This window comes from Solea senegalensis, linkage group LG8, assembly GCF_019176455.1.
Source record: "Solea senegalensis isolate Sse05_10M linkage group LG8, IFAPA_SoseM_1, whole genome shotgun sequence".
NCBI classification, from domain to species: domain Eukaryota; kingdom Metazoa; phylum Chordata; class Actinopteri; order Pleuronectiformes; family Soleidae; genus Solea; species Solea senegalensis.
The window spans coordinates 23579464-23606436 of record NC_058028.1 but is presented as its reverse complement, the minus strand read 5'-3'; the positions used below and the strand labels follow the sequence as shown (position 1 = coordinate 23606436).

Sequence of the window (26973 nt, the reverse complement as noted above, 5' to 3'; positions counted from 1 at the left end):
CGTGACGTTTGTTTGGAGCTGAGTCGTTTTTATATCGCTGCTTCAATTACAACAAGGTTTACTCCATTATCACTCTATTATTTACTGCTGTAAAAAATAATGTATTCTGAATATTTGAAATAATATGTCAAAACGATGTATTGACCATGCTTTGTTTAGTTTTGTCTGTATTTTAATGAATTCATTATTTCCGCATTCGTGTTGCATTCAAGGAAACACGAATGCCTTGTACAGGTAGAAACTGCGCCTTGATTTCATTGGACACAATAAATCATATATATATATATATATGTATATATATATATAGGCTAAGAATTTCAAATTGTCTGTAGTAATCGAATTTGCTATCGTTCAACTCAATGTACGTGATGGAAGTGTGTGAACGACTCCGCACTTCTTAACAGTCGAATTATTCCTACACCACGCAAATGCAACACGAACCACAAGACAAACATGGCGACGTTGATCAGCATGGTTGTGACTGTGAGAAACACCGGTCACTCTGTGTTGAAGACGCTGTGGAGGAGCAGTGTGTTGATGAAACTGCAGCGCTACTGTCACGGAGCCCGGAGCAGTTTATACGAACATGTCCGTGAAGGTTACAGCGACAAACCCGAGCTGGACATGAGAGCTGTGTGTGAGCACACTGACAAAGTCAGAGCTAATGTGGAGAACAGGAAGGGGGACCTGTGCGCAGACGATGTCGACAAGATTGTAAGTGTGTACATAGCTGTATTTGTTACCTCTTAACGTTATTTATTTATTCATTTTGCCATAAACACTGACCTTGTCAGGACCAGTACCCAACACGACCAAAACCCGGGGCCCGTTTCAGAAAGTAGGTTTTGTGGAAACACCGAGTTAGTTAACCCTGAGATGAGGGAAACTCTGGTTTTTCGGTTTCACAAAGCCAGTTCAGTTTAACTGTTAGTCAGTTACCCTGGCAACATACTCCGTAAACCTAACCTGCTCGCTGGCAGCTGCCCGACACACCGTCTCATTTCCTCATTCATGCGGGACGGACGCTTGTGCGTGCCTCAGAGCGAGGAATCTACTCGCCTCGGCACGGCACAACACGGTTTCGGTTGCATCTCCACGACAAAAAAGTAGCTACTCAACTCAACACATCCATTATTACAAGTATGTACCTCTACTTGCCTTAAGTCAGCACATATCGCCACATATCCAACCTCCACACACACATCACATCTGAATCACATTAATCAATAACAATATTTTAGAGACAGCCCCCCTAAAATCTCACATATTGTGTTTCCAGGGGAGCTCATGTCTCATTAAGGGGGGCTGAGACCCCCCTGGCTCCCCCATGGTCGCACCGTGGTTACTTCATTAGCAAGGACTTGATATAAGCGCTTTTATGATGAATATATCATGGATGTGGACACCACTGTGATTATGTTACTGTGTGTCACTGTAGGCTCATCATCACTGTGGACACTCTCTGGTACTGTAGACATCAGCTGCTCTGGAACCCAAAACTCAGAGTTTCACAGCTCAGAGATGGTCAACCTAGAGTTAAGGTTTTAATTCAGAGTTTGTTGAACCTGCTTTCTGAAATGGGTCCCAGTCCTCGGAAGGGCGTCATGTCTGAGAAACTAGTTACATTTAAAGATTTAGATTGTGGTTAGGTTCATGTTAGGTATCAACTGGTTAGTGGTAACGCATTGTTACAGCTGTTCAAATTAATCGAAGAATGAATAGGTAATCAAAACTGTGTGGGTGTATATTTGTAACCCATTCAGGACCTTTTCTGACATAAACCTTTTCATTTCCATTAGTCATCATGGGGACCACAATTTAAACCGAATGAGGCAGAACCTAATTTCTTAGTTATTCATTTCTGGATGTAAAATTTAAAGATTGTAATTAGTTTACAGCTACGGTGGCCCTAAAGGGCAAAACACAACAACATTTACAAAACACAACATTTACAAAACACAACATTACAAAAAACACAACAACATTAAAGAAAACACAACAGCATTTTAAAAAACACAACATTACAAAAAACACAACAACATTAAAGAAAACACAACAGCATTTTACAAAACACAACATTACAAAAAACACAACAACATTACAGAAAAAAACAACATTTCACAAAACACAACAACATTACACAAAACAACATTACACAACAACTTGCTCCCCCTCCCTTGATGGATTTTATAAGTAAAAAAAAAATAGCAGTCGAATAAACACCGGAGCATTGACCAGAGGGGACTGCAACGTACAAAGGCACAGGACTAAATTTGGCCAAATGATGGGGTCTATCAGAGGCACACAGTCATGGAACAGGCTACCAGCCCATATCAGAAATTGTGACACCTATTCAAAGTTTAAAATTGCACTGAAACAATTGTTGAAAACTAACCAAACATGCACTTACAGTCAGATTATTCACTTTTTTTTTTTTCTTTGTCTTGAGCCCCAAAGTTTTAATCTTAACCTACATGTAACTTGTCTATGGTTTACTTGTAACGTGTAATGTCTTGTGATTTATGTATTCTTTTGTATCATGTCCTGTTGAACGTCTACTGTACTAACCTGCCTTAGGACAACGGATGAAAATTAGCTATTGTGCTAACTCCAGCATACTTACGTTGTTGCTCTATGCTGACATGTCGATGAATATGCATTGTCCTAATTCAAATAAAAAAATAAATAAACAACATTACACAAAACACAGCAACATTACACAAAACACAGCAACATTACACAAAACACAGCAACATTACACAAAACACAACAACATTAGACAAAACAACATTAGACAAAACAACATTAGACAAAACAACATTAGACAAAACACAACATTACACAAAACACAACAACATTACAGAAAACAACACAACATTACAGAAAACAACATTACAGAAATTAACAACATTACAGAAAACACAACAACATTACAGAAAACAACATTACAGAAAACAACATTACAGAAATCAACATTACAGAAATCAACAACAACATTACAGAAAACACAACAGCATTACTGAAAACACAACAACATTACAGAAAACACAACATTTCAGAAAACAACAACAACATTACTGAAAACACAACAACATTACAGAAAACGCAACATTTCAGAAAACAACAACATTACAGAAAACAACAACATTACAGAAGGGGTAGGTTTGGTCGGGGGAACATCTCTTCAATCTCTGATTGGGCACATCTGGAGCTGGAGAAACATTCTAAAATATAGTTTGTTGAAACCCGAAAATATTCACTTTTGACAAGCTGAAAAATCAGCATGTATTAATTATTCAAAAACACTCAAACCAATTGATCAGTTATTAAAATAGTTGACGATTAATTACATAATCAATGAATAATGTTGATTGTCATGTCTTTTAAATGTTATAAATGACATGTATACAGTTGATAAACAAAACAAGGATAAGACAAGGAAACGTTAGTCATTTGAACTGAATTACTTGTTTTTATTGGTTTTTTTTTGTCTCATGGCAACTTTTTAAAATGATTCTGTCATCTCACTCTGTGTATGTGTGTGGGTGTCCACACTATAGGTATGTGTGTGGCAGGAACTTCAGGCACTGAGGACAGAAATCTCTGAGTTGGAGAACCTGAAGAAACGCATCAGTGACTCGGTCAGAACACTAGTGGTCAGTAAAGGTTTTTACATCAGTGCTGTTCACAACCTTACACTTTCTACAAGAGGCTTTTTGTGTCAGTTGTTTTTAATGTTAATTGATGAAGACTCATGAATCATCCCCATAAATCTCCATCTTCTTGCTTTAGGTTTGTTTAATCATTTTCTCATTTCCTCACAGAACAACTATGACAAGAAAATTCTGGCCAATGTAAGTTCCAGCTGCAGATTTCCATTCCAGCAAATCTCTAATGTCAGAGGTAAATTACATTCATCAGATTCCTTTTTTATTCTACAGCTCTCAGAGTACACCCGTGCTCTACAGGAGGGTCGAGAGATCCGCAACAGGCTCAATCAGCTCTGTGCTAAAGAGACTGAGCTGGATCAGGAGCATTACATTCAAGCGCTCAGGCTGCCAAACACCACACACCCTGACGTGGTTAGTACACTTTTCACACACTCTGTCCAAAGCATTTGTCTGTTAGTTTAAGTGATACTTGAGATGTTTTGAAATGTGGCTGTATGAGGTCCTGACACAAGTCCACAAAATCTTAAAAATATGTGAGCTGCTTTATCTTTGCCACTAGTCGGCCAAACATATTATATTTTAGACTTTAAAGGGATAATTTGATTTTTGAAGATGAAGTTGTATTACACAGACCCCGGGAGTAGAGTGGATGTAATTAACTCCGGTTCGGAGATCTCGCCCCGGGTCGGATCAGAACGTGCTCTCAGTTTGGCACGTTTTATTCAGAGAGAGTGACGCATACAGACAGGCGCGCGCGCACACACACACACACACACACACACTATCAAAATTTTCACCCGAAAATGGCCAAAAAAATCATTTTTGGTTCAGGATGTTGCGAAACTTGCGATGACGCATGCAAAGACTGTGGCCTTCCAACAAGATGTGAGTACACGGTGAAACAGCACCTATTCAACTGAACATCCACAGTCTGTGTCTCGTCTGTGACTCCGTATGTTTATGTATGTATATTATGTATATGTATGTGTATTTGGGCTGTCAATCGATTAAAGACGATGAATCGCGAAAATAACCCTGAAGTAACACACATTTGTTTATATAAAATCATGGAATGAATGTAGAAAAAGTATATTTAAATTCAAAGTGTGACACACATATATATGTGAGTTATGGAGGTCTACTTACATATATTAACTTGTTTTCATGGTCACATATATGTTAGTTATGGAGGTCTACTTACTTATATTAACTTGTTTTCATGGTCACATATATGTTAGTTATGGAGGTCTACTTACATATATTAACTTGTTTTCATGGTCACATATATGTTAGTTATGGAGGTCTACTTACATATATTAACTTGTTTTCATGGTCACATATATGTTAGTTATGAGGTCTACTTACATATATTAACTTGTTTTCATGGTCACATATATGTTAGTTATGGAGGTCTACTTACATATATTAACTTGTTTTCATGGTCACATATATGTTAGTTATGGAGGTCTACTTACATATATTAACTTGTTTTCATGGTCACATATATATTAGTTATGGAGGTCTACTTACATATATTAACTTGTTTTCATGGTCACATATATATGTTAGTTATGGAGGTCTACTTACATAACTTGTTTTCATGGTATATATGTTAGTTATGAAGGTCTACTTACATATATTAACTTGTTTCATGGTCACATATATATGTTATGGAGGTCTACTTACATATATTAACTTGTTTTCATGGTCACATATATGTTAGTTATGGAGGTCTACTTACATATATTAACTTGTTTTCATGGTCACATATATATCTTAGTTATGGAGGTCTACTTACATATATTAACTTGTTTTCATGGTCACATATATATCTTAGTTATGGAGGTCTACTTACATATATTAACTTGTTTTCATGGTCACATATATGTTCGTTATGGAGGTCTACTTACATATATTAACTTGTTTTCATGATTAAAAACCTCCTAATCGCTGCAAACGAGCCGATCAAAATACCTCCTCACTGACGCTCTCGTCAGCCGCGCTGTTTCAGACCAAAATCACACCCCCAGAACGTGAACTGTGTTGTGATTGGCCAGCCAACGAGAGCTTTCCCACTGTCCTGTCATTAGCCAGGTACCTGGAAGTGACGTAATAGATAGGCCAGCTCTGAGATACACAGCTTCCCCTCTGTGCCGGTGAGGTTTACTGATGACATCATCAACATATTTCAAATTCAAATGGTGACATAATGACACATTTGCAACAAGTCAATCGAGGAATCGATTGACTGCGCACCGGTACTGAAGAAGAACCGGTTCTCGATTCCCATCCGTAGGTGTGACCACAGTCGCACAGTGCAACACATCTCCTTCACATAGAGTTGATCAGGTTGTTGATTGTGGCCTGTGGAATGTTGATCCACTCCTCTTCAGTGGCTGTGTGAAGTTGCTGTTTATTGGCAGGAAGTGGAACACGCTGTCGTATCCTTTGATCCAGAGCATCCCAAACATGCTCAGTGGGTGACATCTCCGGTGAGTATGCTGGCCATGCAAGAACTGGGATGTTTTCAGCTTCCAGGAATTGTGTACAGAACCTTGCAACATGAGGCCGTGCATTATCATGTTGCAACATGAAGTGATGGTCGTGGATGAATGACACAACAATTGGCCTCAGGATCTCGTCACCGTATCTCTATGCTTTCTAAATACCGTCAATAAAGTGCACTTGTGTTCCATACCATAAACCTACCACCACCATGGGCCACTCCATCTACCACATTGCCATCAGCAAACTGCTCACCCACACGACGTCACAAACACTGTCTGCCATCTGTCCTGAACACTGAAAACCAGGATTCATCCTTAAAGAGAACAACACCTCTCCAATGTTCCAAACGCCATCGAATGTGCCCACTCAAGTCAGTTACGACAACGAACTGCGGTCAGGTTGAGACTCCGATGAGGACGATGAGCATGTAGATGAGCTTCCCTGAGACGGTTTCTGACAGTTTGTGCAGAAATTCTTTGGTCATGCCAAGTGACTGTTGCGGCAGCTGTCTGGGTGGCTGCTCTCAGACCATCTTGGAGGTCAACATGCTGGATGTGGAGGTCCTGGGCTGGTGTCGTTACACGTGGTCTGCGGTTGTGAGGCTGGTTGGATGTACTGCCAAATTGTCTGAAACCTTTGGAGAGGGCTTATGGTAGAGAAATGAACCTTCAATTCACGGGCAATGTTCCTGCAGTCAGCATGCCAATTACATGCTCCCTCAAAACTTGCAACCTCTGTGGATTGTGCTGTGTGATAAAACTGCACATTTCAGAGTGGCCTTTTATTGTGGCCAGCCTAAGGCACTCTTCTGCAATATTCATGCTGTCTAATCAGCATCTTGATATGCCACACCTGTGAGGTGGGATGGATTATCTCGGGCTCACTAACACAGATTTAGACAAATTTGTGAACAATATTCAAGAGAAATATAAATATAAATTCAAGAGTATATAGAAACTGTTTTAGATCTTAGCTCATGACTGTCAGTCCAGCCGGTGAAAGCACCCGCTCTCAGGGGACTGTCGTTGCCGTGATGCACAGGTACCTGCATGCTAACTTGCATCATGTGCGACTGATGCGGGACTCATAGCGCCACCTTGTCTCCCGACGCGAGGTGGGACAGCACCTGTCATCATCACACTGTGATTGGATGATGACCGGTGTCGTTGATGTCGTGATCAGCACTGCTGCTGTCGATGTATCATTCAGTGGTTGGATCAGCGTAGCAGTCAATAAACGGGACAAAAGAGGGCACATAGGGGACAAATATATTAGGCCCAATATACGGGACGTCCCGGCTAATACAGGACAGTTGGCAACCCTACTGCTAACGTTAGCTGTGGCTGCACTTGCGACTGGGTGCTTTGCATTGACGTGGTAGGCTAAATTTGAGCTGCTTCAGTGGTAAGCTAACTCCCTCTTAGACGGAAGGCTTATCACTTTACCTTTAATTAAACTTCTAATTAATCACAATTAAGGGTTATAGAAATGAAGTACATTATAGCCTTTTTTCCACCTATGGTCCCACTTCGCCTCAGCACGGTTTAGGTTGGTTTTCCACTACAAAAATAGTACCTACTCAACGTGGGTGGCGTCATCACTGCACGGATGCATGAAACTGCTGTGACTTCGTTTTTCACGCGGCATACAGAAACTAGTGACAGTTGTTTTCAGTGTACAGAATCATTAGAATCAGTTAATTAAAATGTCTTTCAGTCAGTGGCAGGGTTTGTGATGCTCACGATCAGCGGTGCTGTCACTAAATACATCAGACTCCTCCGTTAAATATTATAAGACATTTTCCTGGTAACCCGCAGGATCCTGACAAATATGAATATTTACCATTTACAAACAGGGTTGGTACAGTATTCTGTCTCCTCCTCCTCTTTTCTCCTTCCCTCTTCTCTCTAGTCTATCCCCATGCTCTCCTCCTCTCTGCTCCATACTCTCTTTATTAAGATATTTGATTTTCCCTCAGAACAGTTCCTAGGTGACTTTTCCCAAAGTGCCCCCAAATAGTTTGGATTTTAGGCTACTGCGGGTGTGACATGTTCACATTTGAACTCCAAATGCCATGCGGTGAACTTTCCTTGTGGCAAAATCTTTTATAATGTCTTTAAAGAGTAACTAAACCCCTAAACCACTTTTTTCAGGTTCAAACCAGTATATATGGTTATCTAGTAATATTATTCATTGATCCAGGTCCATTTCTTATTTTGTGTAAAGTATTGGGTGTATGTCCTGCCTTCTCTGAATAAACACCTCCCATTACATTTGAATGTTTATATTAGCTGGCTCTTAACAGGCTTTCATCACTCCTCTAGCCACACCCCAAGAGACACAGCAGTGTGCGTTTGTTGTGTTTACAACATTTTCAGTGTATTTCCGTGCAAGAAGAACCCCCAAAAAACCAGCTCTCCAGCTGTTTAAGCAGAGTTTAAATTGGTGGATCTGTGCTAACCAGAGCGCAGTGCGTCCATTCTGCCCAGCAACAGTGAATGCTATTTTCTGATTGGCTGATAGGTTGCTAATTAAAGACAGCTGTATGAATGAACTACAGAGCAATCGGCCTTTGCATCATTGATTCATAGAATATTCATTTCTGTGCAGTAACTTTTATGTCATTATGTCATTTAGCCACAGACCAAGGGTTTAGTTCCTCTTTAAAGTCTAGTTTCTTAGTAAGTTGGTGCTCTATGCACTGCCAAACCATTCAACCACTCCTGGGAAATGCTAGAGTACAAGTCGTTTTTTTTTATTGTCTTCGTTTTACTGAAGGCCTGCTCATCTTCAGCCACAAGCAGAGAAAGCAAAGTAAGCAGCAGGACACACAGGTCTCTAGAGTAGGTCCAGAGGTCCAACACCGTCTTCAAATGCTAATTTTGTCTTCAAGTGAGTCTGTGAGGTCATTCTTATTTCACAGATAGCTTTGAGCATGATGCGCTGATGCGGTCCTGTAGCATATCTCTGAATTTCCACAGCACACAGGTTGGAGTCTGCGGATCTGAGGCGGTGGGTGGGACAGTGTAGTTGGAGGAGGTTGGTGAGATATGAGGGGGCCAGGTTATGGAGGGACTTGTAAGTGATGAGGTTAACCTTGTATTGTATGCGGTATGGAACAGGGACCCAGTGGAGTTTTTTGAAGATGGGGTGATGTGGTCACTGGAGCGGGTGTGGGTGAGCAGACGGGCAGCAGAGTTCTGGATATATTGTAGTTTTTGAAGGTGAGAGGAGGGGAGACCGTAAAGGAGGCTATTGCAGTAGTCGAGTCTGGAGGTAATGAAGGCGTGGATGAGAATTTCTGCAGTGGCTTGTGAAAGGGAGGGACGATGACGGGCTATATTGCGGAGGTGGAAAAATTATGTTTTGGTTATATGGTTTATGTGGGGTTTGAATGAGAGGGTGGAGTCCAGGGTAACGCCGGAGGGGGAGGGAGTGACTGACTGGCCGTCGATGGTGAGGGAGATGTTCTGGGCCAATGGAAGGAGAGATTTGGGTTCGGTGAGGATGAGTGAAAAGAAGTCCATGATGACGGATGATATGACCAAGGGGAAGCATGTAGATGATGAAGAGAACGGGGCCAAGCACCAAACCTGGGGAACACCAGTGGAGACAGGGACGGTATTTGATTTGAAGTTGTTTATGGAAACGTAGCGATGGCGGTCGGAGAGGTAGGAGGAGAACCAAGAGAATGCTGTGCCAGAGATGCCGATGGTTTGGAGACGGTGGAGGAGGATGCTGTGGTCGATGGTGTCAAATGCTGCACTGAGGTTGAGGAGGATGGAGAGTGAACCAGAGTCGGCGGAAAGGAGGAGGTCGTTGGTGACTTTAAGGAGGGCTGTTTCTGCACTGTGATGGGGGCAAAAACCGGATTGGAATGTTTCAAACAGTTGGGAGTTGAGGAGATATTGCTGGAGCTGTGAAATGATGGCGTGTTCCAGTATTTTTGAGTGGGAGGTTGGAGATGGGTCTGAAGTTGTCCAGGTTGTCAGGGTCCAGGCCAGGTTTTTACAGAAGGGGTGTGGTGGTGGCTAGTTTGAGAGTGGGAGGAACAATACCAGAGCTGAGGGAGGAGTTTATGATGGTGGTGATGAGTGGTGTGAGAGTGGGGATGCAGGCTTTCAGGAGGGGAGCTGGGATGGGATGGCAGGTTTTTAGCTTCATGTCTGAGAAGAGTTTGGTAGTGTCTGTGGGAGATAAGGGAGCAAATGAGGACAAACAGTGATGGGTCATAATGAGGGCGAATTCTGGAGGGGGGTGAGCTGAGACAGAGGTATGAAGTGTGGTGTGGATGGTTTGGATTTGGAGTGAAAAAAGGAGGTGATATTGTCCTTGGGTTTGGTGAGCTGTGCGAAGGTGGTAAACAGGGTACGTGGGTTTGATGCATTGGAGTGTATTATTTGGGAGAAGTAGTTTGACCGGGCGGGTGTTACACAAAGAAGCAGTGTGTTTCAGGTGTGCCTTAAAATACATCCACAGGTGTGTCTCTAATTAACTCAAATGTTGTCAATAAACCTATCAGAAGCTTCCAAAGACATGACATATTCATTTGGGCTTTCCCAAATTGTTTAAAGGCATAATAATATTAGTGTATGTTAGTGTTCTGACTTTGAAGAAAGTAAAAAAAAATTGTCTAAAAAAACCTTCTCTCACTATTCTGGCATTTAGCAAATAGAAATAGTCTTGGTAATCCTAACTGACCTAAAACAGGAAAAGTGATTGTCTGATTTCATGTCAGACAGTGAGAAAAGAAGCATATTTGTCTTTTTATATAGTGTACGTAAACTTCTTGTTTCAACTGTATGTATTGTAACACCTTGACCCAAAATATGAGGAGCAAAATGGCATTAAAGAACTTAAAGTAGGTCTTAAGGCCTTGTGCCTCAGTTTTGGCTTCACTGGTGAGGTTATCTGTAGTGATAAATGTCTAATACCTGGATCACACCAAGCAAATGCTTTGCCACTGAGTGCATGGCCTCTGTCTGTGCACGCCATCGTGTGACAGACAGAGAACAACCCAAAACTCTCTGTAAGGTTTCCCATCGGTATTGTATTTGCGCTGCCCCATGAATGGCAGATTACTGAAGGCTAAGTTCAGTGTTGCATCCAACAGTCACTGTCAATTGCTGTTGTCAATTTCAGAAGACTAGAGGACAGAAAGCTGTAGGTTCTGCCATTTCTAATAACACTGTTTGTGTGCACGGTTTCTTTCATGTTCAGAAATCTCTCATTAAGTTTTCTATGTTTTATATAGGATATTTTCATCCCATCTGTGGAATTTAGTGCACTTGCTGACTTTTTCTCCTTCAAGCAAGCATGGTAGGCAAAATAAGGCCTGTTTTGAGCTGCTATATATTGTCCAGTCCCATCTAATTTGGGATGTGGAATATGTCAAATACTTTTGGAATTCCCTGCCTTCTGCATCTCTTGTCTTGTCTTGTCTTGTCTTGTCTTGTGCACACCGGACTTATGCTGACCTGACATTTTACTCAAGCAGGCTAAATGAGCTTGAAATCTGATCTGTAATGATCAGATTTGAAAGGATTTGACCATTGAAGAGGCTGATAATCAGAACATTACCCATGTGTCAGTACCTCACTCAACCACACTTCAAACTAACTTGTATGATGATGAATGAATAAAAGTTTAATTAAAGCCCACATAGACCGGAAGCTCCAATTAACACTGCGTTTGTGTGTGTATCTGCGTCATGACCTCGTTTATGAAACCCTAAAGTTTCAGAACAAACGGTTCAGCCACTGCTGAGAAAATAGTGTTGTATTGTTTTCCTGGGCTCTGCGAAGCGGATCGGCACTTCCTTAATTGGATGTCATCATCAAAAATCCTCACCACTCCTCTCACCACCGAAGTGCCTCCTGGTGCGGGCACTAGTCCGGGCACATCCGGTTGCGTACATTCAACCGCAGAAGAAGAAGAACTACTCTTGTTGTAGCTGCTGAGATGCAGAGCATCCACCGTGCCAGAGGGGGAGCTGTGTATCAGAGAGCTGGCCTATCTATTACGTCACTTCCAGGTACCTGGCCAATCACAGGACAGTAGGAAAGCTCTCGTTGGCTGGCCAATCACAACACAGTCCACATTCTAGGGGTGTGGTTTTGGTCTGAAACAGCACGGCTGACGAGTGCGTCAGTGAGGAGATATTTTGATCGGCTCGTTTGCAGCGATTAGAAGGTTTTTAATCATGAAAACAAGTTAATATATCTAAGTAGACCTCCATAACTAACATATATGTGACCATGAAAACAAGTTAATATATGTAAGTAGACCTCCATAACTAACATATATATGTGTGACCATGAAAACAAGTTAATATATGTAAGTAGACCTCCATAACTAACATATATGTGTGACCGTGAAAACAAGTTAATATATGTAAGTAGACCTCCATAAATAACATATATGTGACCATGAAAACAAGTTAATATATGTAAGTAGACCTCCATAACTAACATATATATGTGTGACCATGAAAACAAGTTAATATATGTAAGTAGACCTCCATAACTAACATATATGTGTGACCGTGAAAACAAGTTAATATATGTAAGTAGACCTCCATAACTAACATATATGTGTGACCATGAAAACAAGTTAATATATGTAAGTAGACCTCCATAACTAACATATATGTGTGATACAAGCATTCTATGTCACCTTTAAAGTTTCTTTTTCTTTTATTAGCCAGTTGGAGATGAGAGCCAGGCAAGGGTGGTGGAACTGGTGGGACGGAGACCAGGTGATTGATGTGATCTGTGCTGTGATGGAGCTTTGGATGAAAGGGTTTCATGACACAATTTACATTTAAAAACCTCTTACTGTTTGTTGTAGAGTTTGACTTCAAGCCCAGGGGCCATGTACAGCTGGGGGAGGAGCTGGGTCTCATCAGGCAGAGGTGAGGATGACTGTGGTTATTGTTGGCAGCATAGGAATGCAACAAGTCCAATTGAGTCTAATGCTGCCCTTGTTTTTGCATAAAACTCCTCCAATCCTGCACCCAGTACCACTTATGGTGTTTCACAAAGTACTTTAAGATAAGTAAAGCAGAGCATGACACAGTAAAGGATTTGCCATTCAATTTGAGTAAGTGGGGCTAGAATGGTGAGTGATGGCAGTCGACTTACAAACATTTGATTTTCCTTCTTCTTTTGCTGCTGCATTTACTCTTGTTCTTCAGGAAGAGAGCTTCATCTGTGGGTGGAACAGGGGCGTCACTGTATTTGTGCACTTTATATTATTGTGTTTTTGTACATACACACAAATATGCTGTATATATATTTACACACATTTTCGTGATACATATTAACCATATATGTATTATTAACCAGGTGTGGTAAAGTAAAAAAACAGCATTATTATGGACAATGTAAACTTGACCTATTCAACATTAATTTCAAAGACGTGAGAACTTCATTTAAATGAATAAATAATAGTTCAATGCATCTTCAATAACTTCATTGTTTTGTTTATGACAGTGTTTACATGAAAACGCTCCAATGTCCGCTAATGAACATACATAACTGTGCTGACGAGGAGCAGAGAGGCACATGCTTTCTCCAAACACACAAACACCTTATGTAGCAAACAGCTGTTAGCCGGCTGACCGGGACAAGACACACACACCTACACACACAACTTCGAGTTTGATCTACCTCTCGTTAACAAGTATTCATTTAAATCTAATTCACGTCTACCTTTTGAAACTGGCATCCTTCCTCTTCTTCTGATGAAAATGCAGGAAATCTAAACTTTTACAGTAGGTGAGCAAAAGTATAGTTTTTCTCACCTAAAAGTAAAATGCTGTGTTCCATTACAAACATATCTCGATGTAAATGGAAATCAAAGCTGAAATACTGATCTCTACCGAATCGTTTTATAGCAAAAATAAAATAATTGGCCTCACTCTTCCAATACTTTGGAGTGGAGACTGTAAATGTTTAAATGACAGCAATAGTATTCAATATTGTATTTTGTTCACAGTCAAAGTGAGACAAATAAAATTTGTTTCCAACCTTGTTTTGGCTGTAATTGCATTATTAAGTATTTGGTATCGGCAAGGACTTAAATTTGAATAATTGTGGTATGGGTACATTCCTAGTGTCAGGTACTCTTCCCGTTGTAGTATGGTCTATGCACTATTTGTTCGTGCAAATGATCTTTGACATGCATGATTTGTATAGTTTGTTTGTGTTGTCTCCGGCAGGCATTTAGCTCACGTCTCAGGTCACAGGTCATACTATTTGAGGGGAGCAGGAGCCAGGCTTCAGACTGCGCTCCAAAACTTTGCCCTCGACACACTGCAGCAACAGGTAAGCTCATGTTTAGAACATTTGGAAATAAAGTTCAACGTATTTTGTAAACCTATACATATGCCTTGTGTGTTGATTGCAGGGCTTCATCCCCATGGTTGTTCCTGACATGCTGAAGGGGGCAGTGTTTGTGAGTACAACATCTCCAACACACAGAGTTGTAATGTGTGCAAAACTAAAATGTATCTTCAAGCTACAAACAGTCCCATCATGCCTTGTTCTTGCTTGGATTTGTCATTGTGTCCAGGAGGGTTGTGGGATGCAGCCGAATGCTCACCGTTCACAGGTCTACTCCCTGGACCCTGCTCGCTTCCCAGACCTCAATCTGGCTGGGACTGGGGAGGTTGGGATAGCAGGTGAATATGGTGCCTGTGCTGTGATTGCAATGCGATTTTCATTTATTTGTAACATTACGTAACCAATATGGTTGTCTATTAGTACTAATGAGCAGCTCATGTGCTGTGATTTTACATTTTGTAAAACAAATGTACGTAAACTTCAGTTTCTAGTCTTTTATGTCGTGGCCAAAATCAGTTTTCCATGTTTCTGTGTCGTGCCTCATAACCACAAACTGGAACTATCCCTTACATTCTGGTTGTGTCCCACTGTTTTTAAAGAGATTGTAAAGAGTTCCTTCTTTATTATGCATGTTTTGCTTTAATGTGTATTTAGCTGATGTAAATCAGTACTTTATATAATAATGATTGTAATATGTGTAATATTTTTTTCATGAAAGAATATCACAGTATGTAAACCAACAAAAGTTCTGATTCCAGCTTTGGCTTTTTAATGTTTCTCCTGTTTAAAATGACAAATGTTCTTATACTAAAGAAGAGAGACTATTTAAACAGAATTAAAGCCATTGACAGAAAAGTAAGTTTAAGTAAATGGAAGTGATTTAAAAGTGGAGTTAATTGGACACTCTTGTCAAGGATAAGGCGGTAAACACTGGATTAATGAATAACAATAATGTTTTACCTGGACCTGATAAATTGACGAGTTATTTGAATAAATCATGTTTTGAGTAAAAAGAGAAGAGACATGCTGCAGCCAACTGGAAACGAGAACCTGAGACATCAATTTGTCCTAAGAAGTAACCTCATGACTGTGTCTCCTCCTCAGGCTATTTCATGGATCATGCAGTAAACTGGAGGGACTTGCCTGTCAGGTGAGGACCACCTGTCAATCAAAGTTTGCAGCAGATAATGTTTAAATGAGATTACATCTGAGGTCAGCTGACATGTGTTCCCACCCCTGCAGAACGGTGTGCAGTAGCACCTGCTACAGAGCAGAGACCGACACCGGCAGAGAGGCGTGGGGTCTCTACAGAGTTCATCACTTCAACAAGGTCTGAAAGATACAAACAAATGCATGAATTTAATGAAACTGGGGTCAGTAACAACACCCTGTGCTGCTAGGAATAACAAATATTTAGGAGGGAGACATCAGGGTCTGTCTGTAAGAACCCCATTGGTAAGGTGGTTAGACATTTATATCCATAAAATGTTTTTCACTCACACTGAATTTAGTCTGAAGTTTCTTGAGGATTGTGTTAAAATCGATAAAATAGATAATTTTACATTTGTTTTATACACCAACATAAAACTATCTCTGAGCTACAATTTGGAGCCAGGGGCAAGTGTGCGTGCGGCTGTATACTGTGTACTGTATATAAGCTCAAACAGGTTGGTGTTTAACCTCCACGCTTAATGAGGTGAGAGAGGAGAAGTCCAGGAACTTACCCTGCACCTGTGCTCAAATTTTGTGCCACAAGCCCACTTTTTGACATCAAAACAGTTTTGTTCACACACTTTATTGTGCCACACAACTGAATCTCTTGAATATGAAAAGTGGCTCAACCCTAACCTCTGATCTGCTGCTTTTACTGACAACTGGAAATCTTTTACTCATAATTCAAACGTGTTATCAAAGTCCACATAAAGGACGGGTTCGAGCTTGAGGACTCGCAAGTCTCTGTGTGCCCACGTCGCCACGTGCGCCTCTAGCTCATCTCCCGTTCATTCACCGCTTGCGGTACTAGTTCTTTTCAGTCGTAGTTATTTTCAGCAGCGTCCCTGCACAAAGTTAGAGGGCACTTCCTGTTTAAGACGGCCGACTTCTTGTTGGGTGAAAGGCGTGTCCGTAAACGTGTTCAGGGAAGTTCCCTTGTCTCACATATCAAGTTTCGTGCAGATCGGACAATGTACGGTTAAGTTAATAGTAAGCCTGGGCCGATAATCAATAAATCAATTAAACGCACGATAAATTAAAATTTCAATTACAGTTTTGCTGTCTTTTGTCAAAAATATGAATTATCGCCAACTTTGGCGCCCCCTATCTCGTACACCATGTGACATTTTAAAAAACTGTTGATGACTTAAGCTCCTCAACTTGTTCACAGTGACATCACCAAGTTTGAAGGTGATTGCAAAAAAGCTCTGGGACAAGTTCATTCAAATACCAGAGGTCATATTGTCTGCTGTCAACAGGGCGCGCTGTTTTTGAAAGTGAATATTTTCATACAGATGTCTTCGGGGCTGGACTATCATCAATCCTAGCAAGTTTGGTTCAGATCGGACCCCAGGATTCGCGAAGTTGTAGCAGTTTGTTTTTGTTTGCAAAAATCCGACTTTGCATCGTTACCATGGCAACATGGTAACATCATATAACGATACGCCATCATGTTGAGCACGCATTAACTACCTTGTGTTTAGAGTGTTTTTAAAATTTTGAGTTGGATACGATAATCTGTAAAAGTTATTCCCAAATTCGTAAAGAAACCTTTTTTTTTTTTCTGCCACCACCAGGAGGCGATGTTTACAAACTTGACAGATTTTGCATTGGTATCTTCAGCAAGGGCCAATCATCGATCGCCACAAGTTTGGTTAAGATGGGACCTTCCATCGCAAAGTTCTAAGAGTTTTGTTGTGTGTTGCGAGAAATTCTGAATTTTCACCAACTTTGCCGTCCCATCTTGAAAACCATGATACTTATTAGAAACCCTTTGAGGATTTGTGCTCCTCAACTGGTCCACAGTGACCTCATTGAAGGTGATCCCATGAAAGCTCTAGTACAAGTTCGTTCAAATACCATTGGTGCGAAATGGCCAAAATTGCCAAAAATACAACTCAAGATGGCGGCCTTCCTGTAGAACTTACAGTGGCGCCAGTGCGGAGTTTTTGGACCGTCCTGACATGCTTAACATGTGTACCAACTTTCGTGCATGTACGTGAAACACGAGAAAAAGCGACCTGATGAATGCTGTTTTGCATGTTCTTAAGACCTGTCCACTTCCAATTTGTGGACTTGTGCAAGTCCACAATTCTCTTTGTGATATCTTGTCTGATTTCTTTTGACTTTCCCATGATGTTACACAAAGAAGCAGTGTGTTTCAGGTGTGCCTGTGCCCCTCTAATTAACTCAAATGTTGTCAATAAACCAAAAAAGTCAAAAAACAGAAGCTTCCAAAGACATGACATCTTCATTTGGGCTTTCCCAAATTGTTTAAATGCATAATAATCTTAGTGTATGTAAACTTCTGACTTTGAAGAAAGTAATAATAACTTGTCTAAAAAAATTCTTCTCTCATTAGTCTGACATTTAGCTAATAGAGAAGAAAAGAAAATAATTTTGGTAATCCTAAAACAGACCTAAGACAGGATAAGTGATTGTCTGATTTTATGTCAGACAGTGAGAAAAAAAGCATATGTGTCTTTTTATATAGTGTATGTAAACTTCTGGTTTCAACTATATATAGATATACATGTATAGATATACATATGTTTAAAAGAAGAAAAAAGGAATGACTATAAATGTGCTAATGAGTGTTGTGTGTGTTGTGTGCGTTGTGTGTGTTGTGTGTTTAGGTAGAGATGTTTGGAGTGACTGCAGATGAGACAGGCGAGGAGAGCGCTCAGCTGCTAGACGAGTTTGTGTCATTGCAGAAAGGGATGTTCTCTGCTCTGGAGCTGCACTACAGGTCACAACACTCACACACACACACACACACACACACACTGTCACCTGCATACATCCATTTGGTCTTACAAAACATTTTAAATATTAGTTTTCATTATATAAGTTTTATTCTGAGCTATAGTGTGTGTATGTGTTTTCTTTTAGAGTGCTGGACATGCCCACACAGGAACTGGGTCCTCCTGCTCACAGGAAGTATGACATTGAAGCCTGGATGCCAGGGAGGAACAGCTTTGGAGAGGTTAGCCTCATCACATTATCACATCACTGCTGTGTACTGTACTGTAGATTACACATGTTTAGATCATCATTTGATCAAATGAACCACTTTAAATACAGCATGTGTTGACTAGCAGATCATGATGATCATATGTGTGTGGAATGTTCCCAATCCATCCATTTTTTTGAGTATTGACTTCACCTAGTACCGTAGGTGAAGTCATACATCTGAACTTATCAGTATCAGTTTTACAGTATATCTGAAAGCTTGACCCTGAGTCTGCTACTCTAGGAGTCATCCCTAATATGTCAGTCATGTTGCCACGGTGATGGTGCCATATATGCTTACCTCAGGGGGCCGACCAGTGACCTTTCTTTAGTGGTCAAATATGAAGAAAAATAAACAAAATCTTTGTTGTCTTTCTTGCAAAAACATGCAAAAAAATAATGAATAAAAAATGAAAGAAAAAGAAAGCTACTTAGAAAGTATTACCTAATAATAAGTCCCTCTGTGTAGGAGATCTGAGGTCAGAGCGTCTCTATCTACCACTGTTTTCAGAGTGTTGCCACGTTGTTTATATGCTAAATCTTTGTTACCGCCCACATCACGTGAGATTACATCAACTTTGTACCACCGGTGTGCAGAGGTCACTCAGTTTCAACATATAACTCTTTCTCCTCCACTTTCTCTAAACTGTAACAGGTGTCCAAGAAAAAGCATTATAGCTTTGACAGTTTTATCCATGGCAGGAACATGTCTGTCGAGTAGACGGCTATAATAGTGTTTAATTGTTTGAATGGAGATGTCAAGATGGAAGGAGGCATGAGAAGTAGTAAAAATATGACAATATACAATAGAATATATCAAATCACTCAAGCAACATAAAGAAACATTTGAAGCTAAGATACTCTTTAAGCAATCTATGAATTTCCTTCTTTAAATAACAACATGGTGGTGAGATGACTCCACTGACACCAGACTTTATATGTTACAAGTCAAGCATCAGGATCAAGCGCTGCAGTCTGCTTGAGAGAGTGTTTTAGTCGAATCTCTAACATCCTCATCCTACAACAACCCATGATCGTATATATAAGATAAACAACCACAGGTTTGACATCAGTGCCACAGGAAGTGTCTGTTTTTATCCAGCACTGGCCTACAGACTTCTGTCCTAAACATACTGTAAAACTATTGTACAGCCATCTCATGAGCTGTGAGCAACAATGAGCTGTGTTCATGTGTTCATCTAAGTCAGATACCTGTCAAAAATGAGCCGTGTTTATGTGTTCATCTAAGTCAGATACCTGTCAAAAATGAGCTGTGTTCATGTCTAAGTCAGATATCAAAATGAGCTGTGTTCATTCATCTAAGTCAGATACCTGTCAAAATGAGCTGTGTTCATCTGTCAGATACCTGTCAAACATGATGAGCTGTGTTATGTGTTCATCCAATCAGATACCTGTCTGTTCATGTGTTCATCTAAGTCAGATACCTGTCAAAATGAGCAGTGTTCATCTAAGTTAGATACCTGTCAAAATGTTCGTGTTCATCTAAGTCAGATACCTGTCAGCTGTGTTCATCCAAGTCAGATAGTCGTGTTCATGTGTTCATCTAAGTCAGATACCTGTCAAAATGAGCTGTGTTCATCCAAGTCAGATACCTGTCAAAATGAGCTGTGTTCATGTGTTCATCTAAGTCAGATACCTGTCAAAAATGAGCGTGTTCATGTCATCTAAGTCAGATACCTGTCAAAAGGAAGTTCATCTAAGTCAGATACCTGTCAAAATGAGCCGTTCATGTGTTCATCTAAGTTAGATACCTGTCAAAAAGTTCATGTTCATCTAAGTCAGATACCTGTCAAAAATGAGCCGTGTTCATGTGTTCATCTTCATCTGTAAGTCAGATACCTGTCAAAATGAGTGTGTTCATCTAAGTTAGATACCTGTCAAAAGGAGTGTTCATGTGTTCATCTAAGTCAGATACCTGTCAAAAATGAGTTCATGTGTTCATCTAAGTTAGATACCTGTCAAAAGGAGTGTTCATGTGTTCATCTAAGTCAGATACCTGTCAAAATGAATGTGTTCATAAGTCAGATACCTGTGTGTTCATCTAAGTCAGATACCTGTCAAAATGAGTTCATGTGTTTCATGTGTTCATCTAAGTCATCAAAATGTCAGATACCTGTCAAAAGGAAGTGTTCATCTAAGTCAGAGAAAATGAGCGTGTTCATGTGTTCATCTAAGTGTCCAGATACCCGTGTTCATATGTTCATCTATGTCCGATGTCGTGTTCATGTGTTCATCTAAGTCATATACCTGTCAAACATGAGATGTGTCATCCAAGTCAGATACCTCAAAAATGTTCATGTGTTCATCTAAGATACCTGTCAAAATGAGCGTGTTCATGTGTTCATCAGATACCTGTCAAAAGGAGCCGTGTTCATCTAAGTCAGATACCTGTCGAGCTGTGTTTATCTAAGTCAGATACCTGTCAAAATGAGCTGTGTTCATCTAAGTCAGATACCTGTCGAGCGTGTTCATCTAAGTCAGATGTCAAGGAGGTTCATCAAGTCAGATACCTGTCAAAATGAGCCGTTCATCAAGTCAGATACCTGTCAAAAAGGAGCCGTGTTCATGTGTTCATCTAAGTCAGATACCTGTCAAAATGAATGTGTTCATTTGTCAGATACCTGTCAAAAGGAGCCTTGTTCATGTGTTCATCTAAGTCAGATACCTGTCAAAAAGCCTTGTTCATCTAAGTCCGATACCTGTCAAAAGGAGCCGTTCATGTGTTCATCTAAGTCAGATACCTGTCAAAATGAGCTGTGTTCATGTTCATCTAAGTCCGATACCTGTCAAAATGAGCCGGTTCATGTGTTCATCTAAGTCAGATACCTGTCAAAGGAACCGTGTTCATCTAAGTCAGATGCCTGTTCATCTAAGTCAGATACCTGTCAAAATGAGCCGTTCATTTAAGTCAGATACCTGTCAAAAGGAGCCGCGGTTCATGTGTTCATCTATACCTGTCATGAGTGTTCGTGTTCATCCAAGTCAGATACCTGTCAAAATGATGTTCATGTGTTCATCTAAGTCAGATACCCGTCAAAAGGAGCGTGTTCATGTGTTCATCGTCAGATACCCGTCAAACATGAGCCGTGTTCATGTGTTCATCCAAGTCAGATACCTGTCAAAAAGGAGCGTGTTCATGTGTCATCAAGTCAGATACCTGCGAGCCGTGTTCATGTGTTCATCCAAGTCAGATAAGTGTTCATCCAAGTCAGATACCGTCAAAAGGAGTTCATGTGTTCATCATATCAAGTCAGATACCTGTAAAACATGATCTGTTCATCAAGTCAGATAATGTTCATGTGTTCAAAGATAGTCAAAATGAGCGTGTTCATGTGTTCATATAAGTCAGATACCTGTCTGTTCATGTGTTCATCTAAGTCAGATACCCGTCAAAAGGAGTGTTCATGTGTTCATCTAAGTCAGATACCCGTCAAAAGGAACGTTCCATCTAAGTCAGATACCTGTCAAACATGAGCCGTGTTCATGTGTTCATCAAAGTCAGATACCTGTCAAAAGGAGCGTTCATGTGTTCAGTCAGATACCGTCGAATGTGTTCATCTAAGTCAGATACCTGTCAAAAAGGAACCGTGTTCATCTAAGTCAGATACCTGTCAAAAAGGAGCTGTTCATGTGTTCATCTAAGTCAGATACCCGTCAAAAGGAGCGTCAGATAGTGGTTCATATGTTCATCTAGTCCGATACCTGTCAAAATGAGTGTTCATGTGTTCATCTAAGTCATATCTGAGATGTGTTCATCAAGTCAGATACCCGTCAAAATTAGCCATGTTCATGTGTTCATCTAAGTCAGATACCTGTCAAAATGAGCGTGTTCATGTGTTCATCTAAGTCAGATATCAAAACCTGTCAAAAGGAGCGTGTTCATCTAAGTCAGATACCTGTCAAAAAGGAGCCGTGTTCATGTGTTCATCCAAGTCAGATACCTGTCAAAAATGAGCTGTGTTCATGTGTTCATCTAAGTCAGATACCTGTCAAAAAGGAGCCGTGTTCATCTAAGTCCGATACCTGTCAAAATGAGCCGTTCATGTGTTCATCTAAGTCAGATACCTGTCAAAGGAACCGTGTGTTCATCTAAGTCAGATGCCTGTCAAAAGGAATGTGTTCATCTAAGTCAGATGCCTGTCAAAAGGAGCGTGTTCATGTGTTCATCTAAGTCAGATACCTGTCAAAAATGAGCCGTGTTCATGTGTTCATTTAAGTCAGATACCTGTCAAAAGGAGCGGTTCATGTGTCATCTAAAGTCCGCGGTCAAAATGAGGTGTTCATCAGATACCTGTCAAATGAGCATGTTCATGTTCATCCAAGTCAGATACCCGTCAAAAGGAGTTCATCCAGTGTTCATGTGTTCATCCAAGTCAGATACCCGTAGTTCATGTGTTCATCAAGTCAGATAGTCAGGTCCCTGTCAAAAGGAGCCGTGTCATCACCTGTGGTTCATCTAAGTGTTCAGTGTTCATCTAAGTCAGATAGTCAAAGGAATCATCCAGATGTCAAAAGGAGCCCGTGTTCATCTAAGTCAGATACCCTGTGTGTTCATCCAAGTCAGATACCCGTCAAAATGTTCATGTTCATCAGATACCTGTCAAAAGGAGTTCATGTGAGCGTGTTCATCTAAGTCAGATACCCTGTCAAACATGTTCATGTGTTCATCCAAGTCAGATACCTGTCAAAAAGGAGCCGTGTTCATGTGTTCATCTAAGTCAGATACCTGTCAAAAATGAGTTCATGTGTTCATCCAAGTGTTTCATCTAAGTCAGATACCCGTTGTTCATGTGTTCATCTAAGTCAGATACCTGTCAAAAATGAGCCGTGTTCATGTGTTCATGTAAGTCAGATACCTGTCAAACATGAGCTGTGTCACTTGTGTCCATGTCAGATTTCCAGTGGGTCTAACTGCACAGACTACCAGAGCAGACGCCTCAACATCCTGTATGAGCGTGAGGACGGCAGCCTGCAGTACGCTCACACAGTAAGACCTCACATGTCACTGCAGTTTATTATTATCATTATTATTATTATAACGTGTTTGTGAATCCTTTTCACTTGTAGGTAAATGCTACAGCATGTGCCATCCCACGAATGATCATCGCCATCCTGGAGACTCATCAGACCAAAGTAAGACGTTGAGCTTCAGGCTGCAGTATTTTTGTCTATAAAGCAGCAAAAACCATTCAATGTAAAGGTTTGGTTAGGGAGGGAGGTGAACGTCCTGGTCGGAAGTGAGAAAGATCAGCCTGGGTGAACCCAGAGCAGCTGCTACTCCACAGAGCCCCAGACAAAGGACGTCAGACGTTAAACAGCATTTCTCAGGTTTCTGTTGGTGTAATGTGGTGTTTGAGGAGCTGTCATGGACTAGTTCAATAAATCTGACTTAATGTTGGAGGGTGAAGGGCTTCTAATACATTCAAAACACTTCTTTTTAGTTTTGTGTACATTTATGTTTAAAAAGGATGACAATATTTCTGAATATTTCAATATTTAATATTTTAAATGAAATATCGTGAGTGGTGGACCAGACATCATATGTCTGTCACTGGTGCGAGGAAAAAGAAATGTGTGTGGGGATGCAGTAGGATGCCAACATGGCTGAAAACCTGCTCCACTGGAGCATCAGAGCTCGTTCTGTCCCTCTGCTATGTCAAGGTAGTGACTTAGCTGTAGTGCTGGAGTGCTGGAGTGGTCCTTTTTGTCACGAAACTGAGGTTATATCGCTCGTTAATTCACTCTCTTCAGCGCACTGTGTTATGTATGAGTACCTCATACAACCCCACTTAAAAACTCACTTATGATGCATGAACCTGCAGTGTAACGTTAACAGTGGGTTTACAGCCTCATATTAACTACACAGGTTATGTAACAGCTGTTCCACCCTTTTTGTCCTTTGCCTTTGAGCTGCTACTGGTGACTGAGTTGGTGTGATTTTGACGTGTGCAGATGAAGAATGAATGAGATGAAAGTTGATCTAGTTGCTCTTCTAGCGATTTATTGGTACAAAGTAGAAGTACAAAATAAAATAAACTTAAAGTCTGGTTTCATATGGCTTAACACAGATTCACATGGGCTTCAACACGGTCAAAGAATTGTTTGCCCTCTCAGCCACGCCCAGCTGCTGTGACCTCAGGTCTTTTAAGGGCTTCTTCCCCTTTGAGGCTCCACCTTTGGTCTCCCAGTCCTCCTGTAGGTGGGGGTAGACACCTCGTTGGCCAAGAGCTCTTACACTCACAAACATTCACTAAGCCACACACTCACACAAGGAAAGAAAACAAAAACTTAACACAAATATCAATTTGGCTTCTACAGGTTACTTAGCCACTAAATGTTCGCTTTCCTTCATAACTTTCCATTCTTTGTTGAACATGTCCGTCTGTGATCTTAGACCCGTATGTTTTTTTTGACCTTGTAGTTTTTAGACCTGAACAAAACTATGTTTGGTATGGTTTTTTGTAACTGCCGTGTTGTTTGACAGTTCCTCTTCATTGGTTGTCCTGCAATTTGATTGGATGGATGCTGTCAGATCAAAACAATGTAGATCTAATTTGAACGGATGTTGTGCCAACAATGTGTGTGTGTGAACACACACATATGCGTTCCTTAATGACATACTTTTTATTATTTGGTTTGTGGGGAAGTCAAAGAGAAGTCACGAGTCACTGGTGTTAAAGTCTCTTTACATTTTGTCAAGTCCAGTCTTAAGTCATCAAAATCAGGACTCGAGTATGTCATGTGACTCAAGTCCACACCTCTGGTGCATTCTACAAATCCTGATTAAAAAGGCCAGGAATTAAAAATGTTCACAGTGGAGTTTGCTTTTATAAATGTTCACATTAACAATAACAGAGCATTATTTTTCCTTCTGCCTTTGTCCTCAGGATGGGGCGGTGCGTGTCCCAAAAGCTCTGCAGCCATATTTAGGTCTAAACGTGATCGAGAAGCCGTCACACACTGCACTGAAATACATGGGACCCAACCAGCACAGTCGACCACGCAGACCAGACCAGATCAGACCAGACCAGAGAGCTCAACATCAAACACCCACAAACGCAGGCTTTCTGGACAAAAAGTGTACACATTGTTAATCATCTCTACTGTTCTTCAGATGAATTGAATGGAAGCTTGAATGTGATTTCCAAATGACTCTAACGGCTCATAGTCACTTACACTCTAAAGTCCAATTTTTTTTCCCTTTGCTTGACATTTTTTTCAGGTATACTGTTTAAAAATGCAAAATAATGATCTCCGTGGTAACAACACTCCATCCTCCATGTGTCCCTCTGTCAGCTTGCTTATCTGTAGTCTGGGCTACTTTCTCTTGATAATTGATGGATGTGAGTTTGAACAGGATTGCAGACACTGAGGTGGCCAGAGTATGTTTTGTCTGACAATAGAAGGTGAAATATCTGCACGTTATAACAGATTATCACAGTGCCTGCAACACAAGAGAACTCTATAGATGCACAGCAACACTTATCTGTCCAAAATATGTAATTATGACATATTTTACAAGAGTGTTCCAAAGTCATCGCTGTTACAATAGCAGCTATTTCAATGATTGATGTACAAAATTAATTAACCAGCACTTCAAACTGTAGTCCATAATTATGTACATGTCCAAAATTAAAGGTCTTATTGAGGCCCCCAAAACTTCCAGGTTGTCACTTATAGTTGACTTATAGGCATTTGGACTTTGTGGGTATCTCATAGGACTCTCTCCTCTGTGCTCATCCTCTTGGACCTTTCTGCAGTGTTTGACACAGTTAACCACCAGATCCTTACGTCCTCCCTTCAAGAACTTGGTGTCTCAGGGTCTGCACTTACCCTACTCTCATCCTATCTTCAAAACCGAACATACAGAGTAACCTGGAGAGGATCTGTGTCGGAAACCTGTCCTCTAGCTACACTTAAGTCAACCCTCTACACTTAAGTCAAGAATCTATGTCAAACCTACACTTAAGTCAAGAATCTATGTCAAATCTACACTTAAATCGAGAATATGTCAAATCTACACATACATCTATGATATAAGTCAAATCTACACTTATGTTAAGAATATATGTCAAATCTACACTTAAGTCTATGATATCAAAAGAATCTGTCAAATCTACACTTAAATCAAGAATTTATGTCAAATCTACACTTAAATTAAGAATATACAGTGGGTACGGAAAGTATTCAGACCCCTTTAAATG

General features: G+C 40.5%; 1 protein-coding gene across 1 annotated transcript; it reads left to right on the top strand.

Moving 5' to 3' along the window:
- The first annotated feature begins 75 nt into the window (after positions 1-75).
- sars2 (seryl-tRNA synthetase 2, mitochondrial) lies at positions 76-26431 on the top strand. Its single transcript, XM_044031826.1, has 16 exons — positions 76-714; positions 3561-3656; positions 3825-3854; positions 3942-4082; positions 12882-12936; positions 13029-13092; positions 14401-14506; positions 14589-14636; positions 14754-14862; positions 15629-15674; positions 15767-15854; positions 18373-18485; positions 18629-18722; positions 23664-23756; positions 23837-23902; positions 25657-26431. The coding sequence occupies exons 1-16, from the start codon at positions 454-456 to the stop codon at positions 25861-25863; spliced, it is 1617 nt and encodes a 538-aa protein (XP_043887761.1). The 5' UTR covers positions 76-453; the 3' UTR covers positions 25864-26431.
- The last annotated feature ends 542 nt before the right edge of the window (positions 26432-26973 follow it).